This window comes from Marmota marmota, unplaced genomic scaffold, assembly GCF_001458135.2.
Source record: "Marmota marmota marmota unplaced genomic scaffold, marMar, whole genome shotgun sequence".
Taxonomy (NCBI): domain Eukaryota; kingdom Metazoa; phylum Chordata; class Mammalia; order Rodentia; family Sciuridae; genus Marmota; species Marmota marmota.
In genome coordinates, this window is record NW_026000229.1 from 35,909,339 (window position 1) to 35,930,755 (window position 21,417).

Below are 21,417 nucleotides of genomic sequence, written 5' to 3' on the forward strand. Positions count from 1 at the left end.
AATGTTTGCCTGAGGCTGGCCTTGACTGTGTGTGTGTGTGTGGGGGGGGGGGTGCTGGGGATTTAACCCAGGGCCTTGTGCATGAGAGACAAGCACTCTACCAACTGAGCTATATCCCCAGTCCTGGCCTTGTATTTTTGATCCTCCTTCCTCAGTCTCCTGAGTCTCTAAGATTGAAGGCATGCACCACTGCCCAGCCTAATAAGTTTTAATTAAAAAGTAACAGGCTACCCTTTCCTTTTTTTGGATCTGGGCAACTATTAAGTTCCACCTTACAATTCTGTAGTGGAACAACAATTTAAAGACATTATATATTCTTACTTCCCATAGCACTCTGAATAATATAGGCATCTAGTAGGTACTCAGTGAATTCCTGAAGAATGGTTTCAAATCACCAATCACTTTTCTACTTTGGAGTCATATTCACAGAATGCTGAGTTTGAGAGATATATAATATTCTTTATTCATTAAAAAAAGAAGGCCTTTAAAGTTCATTGTGACTACTCATTTGGAAGCCCCAGCTTCCAAGGCTGGTTCTGTGTTATTTTTGAGCTCATGATTCCTTCACTAAGTAGCAGAAAGAGCCCGGCATAGTGGCACATGCCTGTTATCCCAGCAACTCAGGAGCCTGAGGCAGGAGGATCACAAGTTCAAGGATAGCCTCAGCAAATTCAGTGAGGTCCCAAGCAACTTTGTAAGATGCTTTCTCAAAATAAAAAATAAAAAGGGCTAAGGATGTAGTTCAATGGTAAAGTACCTTGGGTCCAAATTCCAGGCCCCTTCCCCTACCACCCCAAAAATAAGCAGAAATGTTCATCTATATTTGTAATGGTTTGACAAAGTCCTGATGACTTTAAGAGACCTGTAACTTAAAAGACTTAAGATTCTTTGCTGCTGGAGAACTTAATTTCTACCAAAAATCCTTCCCTCCCCAAGGGTTCACTTCATGAAGTATTCTCAAAAGAGCCCTGTGCTGTGCATCAGGAGCCCTGAGATTTTAGTCTAGATCCTGTCATTGACTTTGGATATATGACTCAAGCTCTATGACTATATGAGTTCATATGTTCTTTGTGCTGTAGGAACTATGCCAATCAAAGAATCTATGATCCTAGATCTCCTGCTAGGTTCTCAATATACAGTCCCATTCCTATATTCCAGTCCTAGGCAAGGTTCCCAGTTCCAATCTAGCCCCAACTTGCAGTGTAACTTTAGGAATGTCTCTTAACTTTTTACATAGTTGTCTTTTGTACAAGGACATTTGTACTTTATCTGAGGTCTCCTCTGGTTCCTCCCTCCCACTAGAAAATAAAAGGATATTTTGAGATAAGACATTGTGACATTACTGTATCAGCTCATGATTTGCCTTGAGAAGTACTGCTTTACATAAAAACTTGTGTAAAATTTTACACAGAAGTTTTTCACAGTGGAAACTAAAAGTGGCTCTTAGCAAAGTAAATGTTTTTGTTGTTTCCAGCTGCATTTATGATGGGACATTCAAGAAAAGACAGACACAGAATCAGTGACTGGCATGCCTACTTGGTCACCTATTGGCTATGCCTGATCAGAAGAGATGGCCATTGATCTTTCATGTTCCTTTCCTTATCAGGAAAATTAGCATACTATTATGAGAATAGAAACTTATCATTTATATGTTTATTCTTATACACATCCTAAAGGTAACAATTTCCTCCACTAAAGAACCTAAATGTTCCTACTTATTAGCAGGACCTGGCCTAAGGAAATAAGACATATGGTACAAAACATCAGGGCTTGATAAGGAAGCACACCAGACCCTGATACATGTCCAACATCTACCCATCTTTCCCATCCTCCCAAGAATCTTCACCAACGGAAGAGAAAGTACTCTGGAAAGGAGACTGGCTGGTCCAGGAACTAGTCAAGGTTCTATCATATCTGGTACCTGTAGACCCAACCAGAGCCCTTTCTCCTCATTCACCATGCTTTAGCCACTTGGTCCTCCTTGAAAACATCAAGTGGCCTCATAGGACTGTAGGTCATAATGCTCTCCCTAACAGAAACACTCCTCACCTTATGACATGGTTTTTCATGGGACTAGCTCCTATGTTCCCTTCAGGTCTCAGCTGCAGTGTTATCTCCTCAGAGAAGTTTTTATAGACCACTCATATAGGTGGGTCATCTATACCTCCCCAAGGTTTTTTTCATCACTACATCTTCTTATATTTTCTGACTCCCTTCTACTAAATTTTAAGCTTACCTGTGAGGGCAGAACCATGCATGTCTCTTCTTTTTTTCGACATTTTATTGTATAATTTTTTTTTTGCTCCCTCCATCCGCTGCAGTCAGGACCATGTCTTTTCTATTTATCATTATATATCCAGTGTCTAGTACAGCAACTAGCATAAAGTAAATTTTTTTAAATATTTTTTTTAGTTGTTGATAGATCTTTATTTTATTTATTCTTTATTTGTATGTGGTGCTGAGAATCGAATTCAGTGCCTCACACATGTCAGGCAAGTGCTCTACCACTAAGCCACAATCCCAGCCCCAAGTAAATGTTTTTAATATGTATTTTTTTAGTTGTAGGTGGACACAATACCTTTATTTTATTTTTATGTGGTGCTGAGGATTGAGCCCAGTGCTTCATGTGTGCCAGGCAAGCGTTCTACCACTGAGCCACAGCCCCAGCCCCTAAAGTAAATTTTTATTATACATATATTGAATGAATTAGTGAACACTTGAACAGCCTCCTAAGACTTCAGTTTAATCTCAGATTTCCGGGATCACAAAAACTTACCTTCCACATAGGGGCCCATCTCTGGATGCTCCCTGACCCGCAGGGTATAGGACTTCTTTTGATTAGATTGCTTCAATAGATCCCGTACCCGTTCATTATAGATTTCCAGGAAACTAAAGGAGAGAAAGGCAACACAATTAGACTTTGAAAAAAAAGAAGGAAAAATACTAATCCAAGAATCTGAAGGTTCCAGGTTCCTTTTCCAGCTTCTATCTCTGACAATCTAAGTCTTTGACCAAGCCAGGACTCCCCTTATGTGTCTTTCTACTTGTTTACAAAAGAGTTTTAAGCAATGGCTTTCATCACTTCATGGTTTCAGGTTTATAATACAGTGCTTATTTGAGATTAGCCCTTGAGGGACTATTTCAACATGATTTTTGGCCATAATATGTGGCCACCAGCTGTGCCCTGATCAGGCCTCCATGGCACATAGTCTATAGAGTATGTTTCTTGAGTGATTTTCAAACAGGACCCTCTATTGTTCTGTGAAGGCATCTCAGGGGCCATTGCTCAGCAGTGAGGGAAACTAATTAATAAGGGTTCTAGTCTCTATCCCTGCTTTAAATAGGGCATTTCTCATCTGTTTTATACACTGGAATTGTATGTAAGTTATGCTCTATCTTATCCACTGACATTTTATTCCTTCTTTAAAAAAGCAGTTATGATTCTTAATTAAAATCAGTTACTGCTGGTTACAGTGGCACATGTCTATAATCACAGCGACCTGGGGGGCTGCAACAGGAGGATCAAAAATTTCAGGCCAGTCTAGGCAACTCAGTGACATCCTGAATCAAAATAAAAAATAAAAAGGGCTGGGGATGTAGCTCAATGGTAAAGTGCTGCTGGGTTCAATCTCCAGCACCAAAGGAAAACTAAAAAGAAAAAAAAAACAGTAAAGATTTTATGAAACAAGAAAGTAGTCTTCTCACAGAAATATCTTACTCATCAGAACACATATGTTTGCCTGTGAAGTTAGAAGTCAGAAAAAGAGGCTCCAGTTCAAAGCTAAACTATATTCACACTTGTCCCATACATTTTTTTCTCCTTAACATTCTCTTATCTAAACATAGTAATCCTAGTTGTGTCTCTCTCTCTCTCTCTCTCATTCATTCATTCATACACACACACACACACACACACACACATATATGTTGTACATGGACGTAATATCTTTATTTTATTTTATAAATATATTTTTTATGGTGGGACTGCAAATTGGTATGGCCAATTTGGAAAGCAGTATGGCGATTCCTTGGAAAGCTGGGAATGGAACCACCATTTGACCCAGCTATCCCCCTTCTTAGACTATTCCCTAAAGACCTTAAAAGAGCGTACTATAGGGATACTGCTACATCGATGTTCATAGCAGCACAATTCACAATAGCTAGACTGTGGAACCAACCTAGATGCCCTTCAACAGACGAATGGATAAAAAAAATGTGGCATTTATACACAATGGAGTACTACTCAGCACTAAAAAATGACAAAATCATGGCATTTGCAGGGAAATGGATGGCACTAGAGCAGATTATGCTAAGTGAAGCTAGCCAATCCCTAGAAAACAAATGCCAAATGTCATCTTTGATATAAGGAGAGCAACTAAGAACAGAGCAGGGAGGAAGAGCATGAGAAGAAGATTAACATTAAACAGGGACGAGAGGTGGGAGGGAAAGGGAGAGAGAAGGGAAATAGCATGAAAATGGAAGGAGACCCTCATCTTTATAGAAAATTACATATAAGAGGAGGTGAAGGGAAAGGGGGAAAAAAAACAAGGGAGAGAAATGAAGTACAGTAGATGGGGTAGAGAGAGAAGATGGGAGGGGAGGGGAGGGGAGGGGGAATAGTAGAGGATAGGAAAGACAGCATAATACAACAGACACTAGTATGGCAGTAAGTAAAAACATGGATGTGTAACCGATATGATTCTGCAATCTGTATATGGGGGAAAAATGGGAGTTCATAACCCACTTGAATCAAATGTATGAAATATGATATGTCAAGAGCTATGTAATGTTTTGAACAACTAATAAAAAATTTTTTTTTTTAGTTGTAGTTGACACAATACTTTTATTTTATTTTTATGTGGTGCTGAGGATGGAACCCAGGGCCTCGCACGTGCTAGGCAAGCGCTCTACCGCCGAGCCACAAATCCAGCCCCTTATTTGTTTATTTTTATGTGGTGCTTGGGATTGAACCCAGTGCCTCACGCTTGCTAGGCAAGTGCTCTACCACTGAATTACAACCCTGCCCTCCCCCTTGGCATAGCTGTTCCCAGATGTTATAGACAATAAAATATGTGTATGTGTGTGTGTATGTATATATACATATATTCCCACTTAAAGATTTGTATATTTTTATTTTATACACTCAAAATTTTAAGAAATAACATTCACAATCACTTAATTTTTAAGAACGAATATTTGTTCTTTTGGGGGTGATGGAAATGTTCTAGAATCAGTGGTAATGCTTGTATGTCTTGGAAATATTATAAAAATCAAACTATATACTTCAAAATTTGTACTACAGGCATTTTATGGTAGGTGAATTACATCTTAATATTTTTAGAAAGGACATTGAACATGGAAGAAAGAAATGAAGGAATGAAACAAACTATGTTTAAATGAAACTTAAACAGAAATTGGTAACCTTATGTCAACATTTCACTTCATATTAGTTAAAATTTTATCTTAGAAAAGATGGTCTTAGTCTGGGAACTAGAGTTTAAGAACCATTTCCCTATAAAACCACCCAGTAAAGGATTGGAAAAAGAAATCCAAAAATCTAGTATTAAGCTTTGGAACACAAAGGAAAGGGGAATGAGTTAGCCAGGGTAAGGTGGGCCACATAAGGAGACATCTGCTTATTAAGTCCAAGGATAAGGAATTAAGTTTTCTGTAACCTGAGAACCTAATTGTTTCTCATCTCCCTGTTCTATAAGATGTGTCTTCTGTGGCTTCTCTGCATCCCTCTGGTAACTCTGGAAGCAAGGAGAGGACAGATGAACATGCCAAAATTTGAAATGGCAGGAACATTTCAGGTCCTGGTACCTGACAAGTTCTTACCTTATTTTTATCCTACAGGAGGAAGGCAATGAGGCAGAGTCTTCTTCCTTGGTGAAGAGACCCTGCACAAACCACAGGGTTGGGATTTCACTGAAAGGATTAGGCAAAAGAGACCTACTTTGAAAGGATCCAGTTAAAAGAGTCTGTACCTCACATATCCGTGGTGTAAGCCCAACAGAGGCCTAAAGAACAGAAGAAAGGGAAGAATTATTGGTTATTCTAGGCAATGATCTCTATGACTCAACACCCCAGAAACCAACTCAGCATGGAGGATGGGTACATGGGATCTTTGTGTTAGCCTTTTCACTTTAGGCAGTTTCACTAGAAGTACATAGAAGACTTATGTATCCCTGCCATCAAGAGACCCTCATGGGAGGAATGCACTGAGGGAGTCAGATTACTACCATAAGAAAGAAGAAAAGGAGAAGCTGGCAAACTTAGATATGTGTTTCATGCAAGAAAGATTACATCTTTCTTGCATAAACTCATTTTACTAATGTGGTCCTTCCTAGATCCCCCTACCTCCTATCCCTACATACAGGAAGACTAGAGAACCGGGGTGTCCAGAACATACATCTAAATCTAGAGAGAAGCATAATCTTTCTCCATCTTATATTCAGGTTAAGGGCTTTATACCCCTTGGTTTAGTGGGAAATTTCTTCTTTTAATTTCAAATATATGAAAACACACTAGACACAGACAAAAGAAGTGATGAATCAGGCCTAAAGCAGCAGGATAATCTTTCAGGAGGAATAATGTCTCAGATAATGTCCCTGGATGATCTTATCTGTCATCCTTTCCACCAGTTCATCTCCCTGGGATACTTTTAAAACAGAGGTATTCTTAGGGAATGCTGCCCTTCTGAATTGCTGTAGATAAAGCAAAGTGCTCATTAAAACCTACATATTTTTTAAAGCCCCCAGTTTAGAAGCTAGTTTTCCTGCTTCCTTCTAATACACAGATATAACACTGGTAACCTTTTAGAGTGGCCATAGTAATCTCATCTCTGCACAGTTCTAGCCAGCACTGAAGATTCAGTTTAGGTCTTACTGACACAGAGTGATATAAGACTTCAAGTGATGAACTTGGAAATAATATGACAAATTCAGTAGAACTGACAAGGACATCTTTGTCAAAGGGAGTTGTAAAATCCTAAGGTTCTTCAGGATTGAATAAGCAGGCTAATCAAAGTTTACCTTTCAATTAAAGTGATGAAAAATCCATTCTTAGTATAGAAGAGGGTTCATTAAATTTTGTTAAAGCTGACTGGCAATGAAAATCACATTCTATCTCACAGTGGCAAGGAGAACACAAGATTCAGGCTTGTTGTGACATTAGAAACATCATTGTAGTAATAATACTTACTGGGGTCCCCAGCATGGTATAAGTCTTCCCAGAGCCTGTCTGCCCATAAGCAAAAAGGCATATGTTGTAGCCTCTGGCAGCTCCAGAGAGTACTTCAGTCCCCAAGTCTTGAAACACCTGTGACAACAAAAGCAGACCATGTCACTGATCCTTCTACCCATAGCAGATTTAAAATTATTTTTAATCTAAAAATTTATAAAATATTTCAAACACACATGACTATAAATTCCTACCATTTCACAAGAATAAATTCAGCTTCAGAATAAAGATGGCTAAGGAAAATGCAGTCGATCATTTAAATATTTTTATTTATTTATTTATTTTGAACTAGGGATTTAACCCAGGGGTGCTTTATCACTGAGCAATTCCCAGCACTTTTTTTTCCTTAGTTGTTGATAGATCTTTATTTTATTTATTGATATGTGGTGCTGAGAATTGAACCCAGTTCCTCACACATGCCAGGCAAATGTGCTACCACTGAGCCATAGTCCCAGCCCACCCAGCCCTTTTTTAATTTAAAAAAAATTTTTTTTAGTTGTAGATGGACACAATACCTTTATTTCATTTATTTTTATATGATGCTGAGGATTGAACTCAGTGCCTCACATGTGCTAGGCAAGCTCTCTACCACTGAGCTACAACACCAACCACCATTTTTTATTTTTAATTTTGAGACAGGATTTCTCTAAGGTGCTTAGGCCCTTGCTTAATTGCTGAGGCTGCCCTTGAACTTATGATCCTCCTGTCTCAGCCTCCCAAGTTGCTGAGATTACAGGTATATGACACCACGCCAGGCCATGATCCCTAGTCTTAAGGCAAAGAGTCTAGAAAAAGAGTAAAGACATGCTGGCAAAATAATTTTTTTTTCCTCTCATGACAAGAAAATGTTCACTATGGTTAAGCGGAAAAACCTACAGTGAAATATTACCCAGTAACATGTAAGTGCCAGATCTAAAGACACCACGCTAAGGATCAGGTAAGCTCAGAAATTAGGATTTTCCTCATAAGTCTACTATATATACATTTTCTCCTCAAACTGCCCCTGATAGCTAGGTGGTTCTGTTGGTCATTTAGCTCAATAAACTTTATACTCAATAAACTTTGTGTAATGCCTGAAAGTTCTACTGGTCTTGAATAGGCAGAACTGGTCTCAGGAAAAAACAGCCAGGTTTATGAGGAAGGCACAGCTTCCCAGTTCAACCTTTCCATAACAGTATGCACATGGATGTCTGCATACCCTCCTGGTATGGTAGACATTCATATTTTGACTATTTGAGGGAAGTCTTTGATTGTGTAAGTCTTAGTGGCAAGGAGGGCCCAATCCTCTACTACAGAAGCCAAGCAAGCCAGATACTGCTCTTCACTTTCTGGCAGCTACAGCACTGGCACATTAACTACGCTAATGTTCCCACTTGAGTTTTGAAAGAAAGTTGCAAAAACAAAGCAATGACTGATAAATCTCCAAGAGTTCAACAGTATTGCATGCTGCTGAGCACACAGTGGCAGAAGTACCAAGTATAGTGCTATGGTTTTGCCTAGATTCCCTGCTACCTGGGGTCCCATGCTTTCCTGACCATTTTTCAACTTTCCTTTCAATTCTGTGAATTATCTGATATAGCTCCAAATCGTAGTATGGTTCTCACTTCAAATCCATGTGTTCTTTTGGCAAGTTACTTAAATACTGTAGGCCTCAGTTTCTCTAGCTATAAAATAGATCTTCTGTACCTCTATTACAAAAATTGTTATGGTGATTAAGTAAGTTCATACATGAAAGTAGGGATAACAGGTACAAAGACAGGAGTTTCTAAGTCAAAATTATGCTACTTATTCTGTTTTAACAGCTGGAGCTATGCTTCTTGGCCAGTGAACTATTTGTTTTGTTCGTTTTTTTAATGCTTCCAATATCAGGCATAAAGCCAAAAGAACCCAGGGTGCAGTGAAAGATTTATGCCTAAAGATTTTTTAAAGCTCCCAGTTTAGAAGCTAGTTTTCCTGCTTCCTTCTAATACACAGATATAACACTGGTAACCTTTTTGGTGCCTTGTATAAATTCTACTTCTTTTCCTGGTATATCTAGCAGCCTCTCCACTCACTAACTCTATGTTAGCAAAGCTGAAAACTGGGCAAGGTCATTTACCTCCTGAAATCTGGCTGGGTGAAATTCCCACAATTTGAAGAAGGAGGGGTATATTTCTCTGCAATAGTCTATTTGAGTTAGCTGCCATTCATTTATTTGGTTGGAAAATCTTTCATAAAACTCCTCTTTTCTTTTCTAGTGCCCCGTCAGGAGGTGGGAACAGAGATGTAGACAGAGCAAGGGCACATCTAGATCTCAGTGTTATTTCTTCCCATAGCTCATGCACAGCTGAGCAGATTAAGGATTATGAAAAATCAATAGAATGTTACTTTGTCCATGTCATTATCCAAATCCAAATAATTGCCTGCAAGTTTTATGTAAATATCTTTGAAGATACAATTTTCCCTCAATGGTAAAGATGATAATAGGTAAAGCCACTAGGCTCCAAACCTGGGATTCATGGAAACTATCAAGATACACCTACTATTTTTTAAGAACTGTGGGGAAGAGCTCATTAAACATTCCTGGAAAATTCACAGCCTTAGAAGAGTACCACAGGCCAGATAACACCATGTTCCACTCTCACCATGATAATAAAGTGAATCAAATGGAAACATTCACTGAATACCAACTACAATTTGAAGGCTAAAAAAGTCACTAAACAGGAATCTGAAGATGCAGAGTTACATTCTAGAGAAATGGGTGGTCTTGATTCTTTTCTGGGGCATAAGTAGGAAGAAGCATTAGACAGAATGCATGTAATAAAACACTTCCAGTTTTTTAAAGTGTTAGCTAAATAAGTGACAGCCCACTAGATACTGCTATATGGGGACTCCTACAACCTAAAGCCCAAAACAAAAACCTAGCAATACCCAATATTCTAAATTCAACTGAATCTAGGAATGAATATTTTTTTAAAAGAAGTTTTCAAAAGAATAAGACGAGTCACAGACCAGGATAAAATATTAGCAAAAGACTTTACTGATAAAGGAAGAGTACCCAAAATAGACAAAGGAAACAACCTAATCAAAAATGGGCAAATTATCATGTCTCAAAATATCATATTACTAAGTGGAAATCTGAAAAAGGCAAAATATTGTATGATTCCAACTAAATAACATTATGGAGGTAATAAAAAGATCAGTCATTGCCAGGGGTTAGAAGAGATGACTGACTAGGCAGAGCAAAGGGGACTTTTTTGAGCAGTGAAACTATTCTGTATACTACAACAAAAAGTCACATGCCATTATACATTTGTCAAAACTCAAAGAATGTACCAAGGGTGAACCCACAGATAAATTATGTACTTTGGGTGACAATGATGTGCTAAGGTATGTTCACAGATTGTAATAAATGTACTACTGTGGTACAGGATACTGTTAGTGGGGGCAGCTCAACATGATCGGGGAGAGGGTATGAGAGAACTCCATGTACTTTCTGCTTAATTTTGCTCTGCCTAAAACTGCTTCAAAAAATAGTTCATTAAAAAATAAGTTCAACAAGATAAATGTTAAGGAATGGAACTCTCTGCTTGTTGGAAAGATATTAGTAACATTATCAGGCAAACCATTCTTAAATCCAACCAAAATGAACCTCATCTCTGGAGATTTCATGACTGTTTAAGATTTATATTTTCCTAAAGGAATTTTTCACTGATAGGTATGTTTTGGGTAGTTTATAGTTCTTTCCTTTATGTATTATGTTTCCAAGTAGACTTATAAAAAATAAAAATACAAAACCACAGAGTTCCAACTTAGGATGAGAAAATGTTCAAAATAATAAATACTGAGCAGTGACACATACCTGTAATCCCAGCTACTTGAAAATCTGAGGCAGGAGGATCACAAGTTCAAAATCAGCCTCAGCAACTCAGCAAGACCCTGTCTTAAGATTAAAAATTAAAAGAGCAGGGGACTAGCTTAGTAGTAGAATGCCCCTGGGTTCAATCCCCAGTACTGAAAAAAACAAACAACAAAAAACCTTAAGGAACCCAGAGTTGCACTTACCTACACTTCTCATCACATGGAGATGATGAGGTAAAGTTAATACTATCTGTGCATCTACTGACCCATTCCCTCTTGTGATAGTACAGAAAAGGAGACTTTTGTACCACTTATTTGAAGATGAAGACAGTTATCTGTGTAAGATAAAAAGTAAATTTAAAAAAGAAAAAACAACTTAATTGGGCCTTAGTTGGTGAAAGGGCTCAGAATAGTTCATCTCTTCCTCTAATAGCTACATGAACCTAGCTAGGGATCAACAGACATAATTTGAGACATGGGCCAAGTGCAGACCAGATACTGTCTCTAGTCTTTTGTAGCAGATCTCACCAGAGGAAACAGGAAACAGCCTGTATCTGACTTTGACAGATGAATCTAGATTTCCTATTTTCCTTCTCCATTTTATACTATGAACTACAGAAAACTTCATCTTCTGTGTTTAAGTATATTTATCCATGCAGTGCATACTATGGAAACTGGTAATTAAACACTTTCCAAGGAACTAACAGAGAGAGAAACTACAACAGAAATTTTGAAATGCAGGTGAACATAAACAAAGCCAACTGAAACCTGTGCCATACCCAATGGAAAGAAAGAACAGTTGTTATTCTGAAAGAAACCAGTCTTGAAACATGTAGGTCCCTGAACTGTATTAATCTTAGCCTAAGGCAGGAAACACTTATGTGTTTCCCATTAAGGACTATGAGAAATAGAAAGTCCAGTTGTCTATTTTCAGAACACAGTATTTGACCTTAAATGTAAAACTGAGATGTAAGAAAGGCAGTCAGAGAAGAAATAGAGCAGAATGGAAAATTACAAGCAGATAACTTACACAATAGCATCACAGCCTATAGATATGGCAGACTCAAAAGTCCATTCACCTGAACAGTTCCTGGACAAACAGGAGCTGAGGGGTAAGGGGTCAGTCTGATCAACAGAGATATAAAATCTCTTTGTTAAGAAATAGTAACTTCAGGGCGTTGGGGTTGTGGCACAGTGGTAGAGTGCTCACCTAGCATGTGTGAGGCCCTGGGTTCAATCCTCAGCACTACTAAACAAAAATAAATAAAATAAAGGTATTGGGTCCTTCTACAACTAAAAAAGAAATTATTTTATAAAAAGGAAATAGTAACTTCAAACACTTCTTGGAAGATGATATACAATCAATCAAAAAATATATGAAAAATGTTCAACATCTCTAGCAATTAGAAAAATGCAAATCAAAACTACTCTAAGATTTCATCTCACTCCAGTCAGAATGATAGCTACTAAGAATACAAACAATAAGTGTTGATGAGGATATGGGGAAAAGGGCTCACTCTTTCATTGCTGGTGGGACTGCAAATCAGTGCAACCAATCTGGAAAGCAGTATGAAGATTCCTTGAAACACTGGGAATGGAACCACCATTTGACCCAGATATCCCACTCCTCCGTTTATACCCAAAGGACTTAAAAACAGCATACTTTGGGGACACAGCTACATCAATGTTTATAGCAGCACAATTCACAGTAGCTAAATTGTGGATCCAACTTAGATACCTTCAGTAGATGAATGGATAAAGAAAATGTGGTGTATATACAAAATGGAATATTACTCAGCATTAAAAGAGAATAAAATCATGGCATTTGCAGGTAAATGTATGGAGCTGGAGAATATCATGCTAAGTAAGTAAGCCAATCCCTAAAAACAAAATGCTGAATGTCTTCTCTGATATAAAGATGCTAACTCATATTGGGTATGGGGGTTGAGCATGAGAGAAATAGAGGAACTTTAGATAGGGCAAAGGGGAGGGAGGGGAAGGGAGGGGGCATGGGGGTAAGAAAGACGGTGGAATGAGATGGACAGCATTACCCTAAGTTCACGTATGAAAACATGAATGGGGTGACTCTACTTTGTGTTCAACCAGATACATGAAAAATTGTGTACTATTTTACTATGAATTGAACTGCATTCTGCTGTCATATATAACTAATTCGAATAAATAAAATTAAAAAAAAAAAGAAATAGTAACTTATGGCCTAGGGTTGTAGCTCAGTAGTAGAGCGCTCGACTAGCATGTGTGAGGCCCTGCGTTCATATATATTATATATATAAGAAGTTTATTTATATACACATATGTGTATAAATAAAAGAAATAGTAACTTGGGTAAAGAAATAGGAACTGCACATGAGCTGTTATTGAAAGCTCAGTCCTTTTCCCCATGCTAATTCAATAACAAAGTATGGTTTTGAGAAAAAGGAAAAAAGAAGTGTCTTGCTTTGCTAGCAAAGGAGAAGCACAGGAGACTCCTGTAGCAGAGGCCATGATTCTGCCCATCCAGGAGAACAGAGAGTTTTAAAGAGAGATTCATTCCAGGTGTTCCCTTTGGGGGGTTGTGATTAAATAGCCAATTCTTAGATCTTCTGGCACCATCCCTGATGTCCGAATTACTTGGTTCCTGTGGTGGATATGTGATCAAAGGAAGATATCTCGGCCTAGGATAGGAAGAAGGTGATCCTGCTCCCCACATGAAAAGAAAGCATGTCCACTTTAAAATATGTCTCAGTGGCAGAATAGCAAGGGTTATATTCAAAGCATGAGGTGACCACTGTTATAGTGTCAAAAGGTACTCAAACCCAGAAAAACCTTTCCACCTTACCCACTTCCCACCGCAGGAGAATAAAGGGATGTGGGGATAGCTAAAGATATATTTCTTTAAATAACCCTTAGGAGACAGTACTCAGCCAATGAGGAACCAGGGGAGGATCTTCCACACTAGGGAATAAAATGCTGGTTGTAATTACTTTGGGTCTGCCTGCTCACCCAAACCTGATCTCTTGCAAGAACATCAGGAAATGCCTCGCTTTTTGCTATACTTCATGTCTTTTTTTTTTTTTTTAAGTTGTAGATGGACAAAATACCTTTGTTTATTTAGTTTTTTTATGTAGTGTTGGGGATTGAACCCAGTGCCTCACACATACTAAGCAAGTGCTGTGCCACTGAGACACTTCATGTCTTTTAGTCCATTCTTGGGGTTTGGACAGGTGAGAAACACACAATTCAAATATTTTCAAACCTTTTCTCCATCTATAATGAATTCATCATATATTTGGGGCAACAGACCATATTCAGTTAACAGTTCAATACTGATGTATAGTAGAATATGAGTGAAGGGTACATATAAATACTATATTCTAAGAAAGGAAATGATTGTAGCCTAGGGTAGTTAAGAAAATCTTTGTGGTAGAACTGGCACTTAACCTGTGTCTGAAGCTATACTTACATATTCCAAACTATTCCATGAGAGATGTCCCTACCTTGAAGTTCCCCACAATGTCTCCAAATAAAGGCCTTCTCCCTTAAGTGATGTTAACCCCAGGACTGGATCGCTACAAAATTTAAAGATACCCTTGTCAGGACTGATGATGTTGCTCAGTGGTAGAGTGCTTGCCTAGCATTTGTGAGGCACTGGGTTTGATTCTGAGCACCACATAAAAATAAGTAAATAAAATAAAATAAATAAATAAATAAATAAATAAATAAATAAATAAATAAAATAAAAGTATTGTGTCCATTTTAAAAAAGATACCCTTGTCATTTCAATCCTTTAGGAAATCAGGAATTCTGATTTCCCCTGAAAACTCCCTCTGAAAAATCCTTATATCTTGCCATCTCTTAATACCTGCCTGTAAACCTTGAAAAGTTTACTCTTAGAATTAAAGATCTTCACCTTAGGAACAGCAATCACTCAAGCAAGTAACTCCAGAAACAGTCCAACAAACCTCTCTGCCCCCATCCCTCCATTCAAGTTACTTTTATTTGAACAGGAAGTATGAGTACAAAAGGGAGAGATGTCAGAAGTTAAGCCTGAACAGAGGGACCCTTTGGATGTAGCAGTGGCCTATCCTTACCATGCAAACCTTTAGTGGTGTGAGAATATAATTTCTAAAACAAAAAGTACTCTGTGGCCAGACAAAACAGGATCTTTCTAGGAGCTTTTGCTTTGGTTTTACAGACCAGCTCTCTTCTCACCCCACTCCCACCCCCACCACAACATGATTGATCCATGAGCTCACTCCTAAGGAAGAAAGAGAAGGACATAGAAGGGATAATTTTCTTAACTATGACACAAGACTAAAGAATATTTAAGTGTCCCTGCTTAAAATTTCTCTGACCCTAAAATTGTTGTCATGACTAGAGACCTAGGAAGAATTTTAAAAAGACTAAAACAACTGGTCATGGTGACATATTCCTATAATCCTAGCTAATCTGGAAGTTGAGACAGGAGGATCACAGTTTGGGGTCAGCCTGGGGAACATAATGAGAACCCCTCTCAAAATAAATAAATAAAAATGAACAAAGCATTCTGTCTTTATCGAAGTGGATTCATTAGACTGCTTCAGTTAGCAGAAAAAAAGAAAAGAAGAGGAAAAAAGGCTGAAAATTGTAAGCACGTCTATCTTTCTTTTGTCTCCCTTCAAACTATATGTAGACTTATATAACTTCATATATATATATATATATATATATATATATATATATATATACACACACACACACACACTATATATATATATTTTTTTTTTCAGTACTTCTAAATTAGAATCAAAATGGCATCCCAAAAGGGAAAAAAAATTTAAAGCACCAGTGCATTGCCGAACACATTATTCATGGTACTCTCCAGTTTTATTACAATTATATAAATTTCATATGGTTGGTACTCATACTTAGAATATATGTTCTTATATACTGTTTTTCATTTCTCTATTTTGAGCATTTCTCTTTTTGGTTTTCACAACGACTTTAGAGATTCAAAAGTCAAACGACAATCCTAAGTTTTGGCAATTGACAAATTTTCTCATTCTCCTAATAACATAAGGCTAGTTGCTATTGATGTCTCAATGCAATTTTGTGTTTCATCTTTCTCTTATGTTACGATTGCCAGAAGTATAGGGCGCAAAGAAAATAACAGAAGAGCCACCCTTTACTATTCGTAAGCCCCCAGTTTCCAAAATTTTGTGAATTCATCTGTCCTTAGTCAACAATCCCTATCCTAAAATAAATTTGCTAAATTTGTTTGGTTATTTTTAATTTGCTCCACCCAGCAAATTCTCTCCTCACATTCTTACCTCCTCCTCTATCTTTGTACTGATGTGTTTTAATAGCTAATCATGATTCAATTAGATTAATTTAACTTCCAGAGATTAAATAGCATCTTGGTATTTCTGGCATTAGTCAGCAAACACAAAAAACAATTCTGCACTTAACTTTTGTCCAATAACTGTGTCCCTGGGACATGTGAAACCAAACAAGGTAATCAGGAATCCGTGCCTCCAAACGGCTTTTATCACCTCTCACAGAAGAGTTAGCATGACTCAGGGAAGAAGGAAAAATGGAGAACATTTTGTTCATTCAACAAAATTTAGACCTGCTATCACAGGTGATATACAGTTATAAACCTTGATGTCCTCCTCACCCTTTGGGATGGATTGCCAATCCTTTCCTTTCAGCTCAGAATATGATCCTCCACCCCTTCACACTTTGAGACAACCCAGCCTAAGAAGCTGTAGTTCAAACAGAGTGAGAAATGTTATCTATGCAGGTATATAAGACAACATGGAGAGTCAGAGCCTGAAGGAGAGTAAGGAAGGCCACCAAGGTGCAGCTCAGAGATGAAGCAAAATAAGAAATGTATTCAAATAGAAAGATGGTAGTAGAGAAAACAGAGATTACTTACATAAAGGGGGCACAAATAAGTAAGAAAATCTGTTAAGAATACTGAAAGCCAAGTTTCTCATTATCAGAAGAAGTTACAAATAAGGGAAAAATTGGGGGCTGGGGTTGTGGCTTAGTGATAGAGCACATCTAGCATATGTGAGGCCCTAGGTTTGATTCTCAGCACTGCATATAAATAAATAAAATAAAGGTCCACTGACAACTAAAAAAATATAGTTTTTAAAAAAGTGGGGTAAATTTAGACTGAATGGTGTAGTGTTACATCAGAATTAGTGAAAACTCATATACTCCAATATAGATAGATGGTAGATAGGATGCAACTGTGTATATATGTGTGTATAAACATATGCAAATGTATATGTTTCTTAGGTTTGTATAGCTACACTAAAGTGACCTGGGAACAGTGATACTGAAAAGCAATGATCACACTTAGCAGCCAGAACTTGGTTTCTAAATACCATTTTTCACTAATAGGAACAATCTGACCATTACAATAAAAATAAAACAAAAAACCATGAGTATATGCTACTTTATTTCAAATAAATATTTTGAAAATCTGATAGGGATAGGCTATTTGGCATAGTCTCAAAGTATTTCCTATCAAATTTTTATTTTTAGGTTTTTTATTTTTTGGTACTGGGGATTGAATCCAGGGGCAATTAACCACTGAGCCACATCCCCAGTCCTTTTTTGTATTTTATAAGAGACAGGGTCTCACTGAGTTGCTTAGGGCCTTGCTAATTTACAGAGGCTGGTTTTGAACTCATGATCCTCCTGCCTCAGTCTCCCAAGCTGCTGGGAGTATGGGTGTGTACCACTTCACCTGGCCCCAACAAAATTTTATTATTTATTTTTTCAGTACTGGGGATATATATATTTTAGTTATACATGGGCACAATATCTTTATTTTTGTTTGTTTATTTTTATGTGGTGCTAAGGATCGAACCCAGTGCCTCACATATGTGAGGCAAGCGCTATGCCACTGAGCCACAACCCCATCCTTCTCCTGCCTTTTTTATGTTTACATCTTGAGACAAAGTCTCACTTAGTAGCCCAGGCTAGCCTCAAACTTGCAATTCTCCTGCCTAAACCTTCCAAGTAGCTGAGATTACAGTCATGGACCACCATGCCTGGCTCCAGCAAAAATATTTATTAATTACAAAGCAGAGAAAAGAGTAACTTTATAAACTGGGTTCAGTGGCACATGCCTGTAATCCCAGTGGCTCAGGAGGCTGAGGCAGGAGGATCTTGAGTTCAAAGCCAGCCTCAGTAACTTGGAGAGGCCCTAAGCAGCTCAGCAAGACCATGTCTCTAAATAAAATACAGTGTTTCAGCACATACATACATACATAAAATATAAAAAGGGCTGGGCATGTGGTTTAGTGTTAAGCACCCCTGGATTCAATCCCTGGTTTAAAAAAAAAAAAAAAGAGTAACTTTACAGTATGAAAGTCTCCCAGATACTGTGTTAACCAAATAAGCAAATTGTAGTGATCCTTCTACCAAAGATGCATAATCTGAACGTAATCATGAGGAGACCCTAGACAATCTGATAGACCCAACCTGGTTTTCTCTTAAAATTGGGAGCCATCTCACCACAAAGCCATGAAAAGATAATTTCGGCTTTACTATAAATTACTGCAAATTCTGAACCTCCTTGGAATGCCTGCCCGTGCCTTGAACTCACCCATGCCTGGCTCTCTGAAACTTTAGTGACGCCTCACAAATCTTGGCCTTCCCTGGCCAGATAACAACCCTCTCTGAGGCTCTAATGACCTTAAATTCTAATGTCAGGGCCAGCAAAAATGTAAACTACCATTAGTGTTATGCTCATCAGAGTTCTGTTCTCTGTAACCCCCCTTTGTGTAACTTTCTGGGCTATAAAGCTGGGCTGCAGGAAAGATGCGGCTGCTGTCTTGTTCCTGCGGTTTTGGGTGGGAGAGGCAGCCCGGCCAGTCGAAATAATAAGCTTGCTTTAATTTGATTTTCATTGGAGTCAGTGGTCTTTTCTTGCATCCTGGTCTAACAAATCCAAATCAAGTCTACAAAATAACTGGCCTGTAATCTGCCAAAGTGTCAAGATTATAAATATCAAAGAAAAACTTGGGACCTATTCCAGGCTGCATTAAACTACAGATAAGATAATACAACAAATGATTCTGAACTGAATATTTTTGCTATAAGAACAAGAGTAGGACAATCAGTGAAATCTGAATGGGGTCAAAGGATTAGATGGTAGCAATGTAATAATTTAATTCCCCATTTTGGACAATGAATTATGATTACATTAGAGAATGTTCTTTTTCTAGGAAATACACATTTAAGTAATAGGGGCAACTGAGTATCAGGCTGGCGACATTCAAATGGTTCAAGAAAAATAATTAGATAAACTTCTATCTTAGTCTGTCATTGTTTCAAAATTATTTAATTTTAATTAATAAGAAAGATACAAAGGAAAACAAACAACAAAAAAAGAAAGCACACTGGGCTTTGAGTCAGGCTTGAGATCATATGGATATCAGTACTGCCACTTACAAGTTGTGCTGACCTAGGGAGTCATATACTGTACTTCTTCTCAGTAAAATGGCGATGATGATGAAATCTCCAAGTTTATTTTCAGAATTAAAGGAAATGAACACTTAATAAAAACAATACATGAAAATGATAATCAAGTGTAAGATATTTATTTTGCAATTCTTTCAAAACTAACAACTATAAAAAGAAAACAAAATGTATTATGAGTTAAAAGAAACATGCTATGGCACTACATCAATCAAGATCTGAGCTAGACCAGATGGTACCCTCGATTTAGAATAATTCAAGATCAGTTAAATAAAAAGACTATTTACAAAGGTAAGGAGCAGAAAAACACAAGGGATAGGGCAGTTACCTAGAACCAGTAACAGTGGAAATTCACCACCCCTTGGCCCACAGGGACAAGGGAAGGAAGTAGTCATCTAAACTTGGAAGAATCAAAAGTCATGCAGAGGGGCTGAGGTTGTAGCTCAGTGGTAGAACTCTTGCCTAGCATGCGTGAGGCACTGGGTTTGTTCCTTGCCACCACATAAAAAGAATATTTTGTTTATTTAGATTTACAACTAAAAAAAAAAATCTAAAAATAAATTAAAAAAAAAAAAGTCAAGCAGAGAGAACCAGTTTAAGAAAAGCTTGACTTTAAGTTAAAGACAGGGCAATCCTACTGGGGGAAACCCCTCCCTCTGATGTTCTGCTAAGATTTCCTTTGTTCATCCCCAACCTCAAACCTAAGTGCAAGCAGCCCCACTAATTAGTATCAAAAGGATACTAAGTATCAAAAGGAAGGTATTCAACAAAACATAAAAGAAGTAAAGGATGCTGACTGAGAACTTGGAAATACTTTATGAAATTGGGGCCTGAGACCCAAGTAGAATTTCAATGATGGGAATGATGTTCTAGACATTAAAACAGCATGTGTAAAGCTTTGAGAAATGAAAACACATGGCTGGCTGTGTAGAATTTAGAAAATCAAATATGCTAGGAGATAAGCTTGAAGCCATGCTAAGAACCTAGGCTTTATTTGCTTTCCTCTAAAGGCTTATTGCATTATTTATGGCAGTATCTCAAGGAACATGGGTAGTCACTGTTCCACCATGAGAAATTAACAGCTTGCGGTCAACAAGACAGGATAGAAATTAAGAAACTACTTGAATCAAAGAAGAAATCAAAACTGAAATAATAAACCAGAGCTTAAACCATAGTACATCCATACAATGGATAGTATGTCCACACAATGGAATATTCTTTAGAAAAATTTTTAAAAAGGAATGAATGCAATAACATAGAGAGATCTCAAATGTATTAAGTGGGGAAAAACTATTCTTAAAAGGTTATTATATAAATTTTGTATCTGGAAAAAGCAAAACTATAGAAACAGGAAACAGATCACGGTGCCAGAGGATAGGGTAGGAGAAAAGGATGAATAGAGAGGTGCAGGACTAGAAAGCCTCTTGAGGTGTTGAAATAATTTTTAATCTTTCTGTCATGATGATGATTATAAGAATCTATGCATGTTAAAAAATTTTAAAATGTACATCTGAAAAGTGAATTTTACTATATGTAAATATCAATCTTTAAGATTTCAACAAAATCAGAGTGAATTAATATAAAAAACTAAAATTGACTAGAAAGCAAAATGTGTTAGGGTAAACATATGGTAGACAGGGTACATAAGCTATATGTTTGAGAAAAAACCCTAATAAAATAAATAATACTTCAGTAAAAAGGTCAAAAACATGCAGTAGCGCATGTCTGTAATCCCAGTGGCTCAGGAGGCTGAGGCAGGAGGAGATTGCAAGCTTAAAGCCAGCCTCAGCAACAGCGAGGCACTAAAAAACTCAGTGAGAACCTGTTTATAAATAAAATACAAAACAGGGCTGGGGA

The 21,417-nt window shown here is 37.6% G+C and overlaps 1 protein-coding gene across 10 annotated transcripts in view; it reads right to left on the reverse strand.

Moving 5' to 3' along the window:
* Positions 1-21,417, reverse strand: part of Stard9 (StAR related lipid transfer domain containing 9) — a 135,893-nt gene that overhangs the window by 65,514 nt on the left and 48,962 nt on the right. For 7 of the 10 annotated variants that reach the window (XR_007343901.1, XM_048793446.1, XM_015480760.2 and 4 more), the window contains exons 4-7: positions 7,204-7,320; positions 5,988-6,020; positions 5,839-5,900; positions 2,777-2,889 (exon numbers count right to left, since the gene is read on the reverse strand). Coding sequence is in view for 9 of the 10 variants with exons in the window: in XM_048793446.1 (XP_048649403.1) it covers positions 2,777-2,889; positions 5,839-5,900; positions 5,988-6,020; positions 7,204-7,320 (325 nt within the window). In the remaining variant the exon portion in view is untranslated. Of the gene's footprint in view, positions 1-2,776; positions 3,954-5,838; positions 5,901-5,987; positions 6,021-7,203; positions 7,321-11,286; positions 11,418-21,417 lie in introns of those variants that run through there. The other 3 variants (XM_048793447.1, XM_048793449.1, XM_048793448.1) reach the window with 3 other exon arrangements.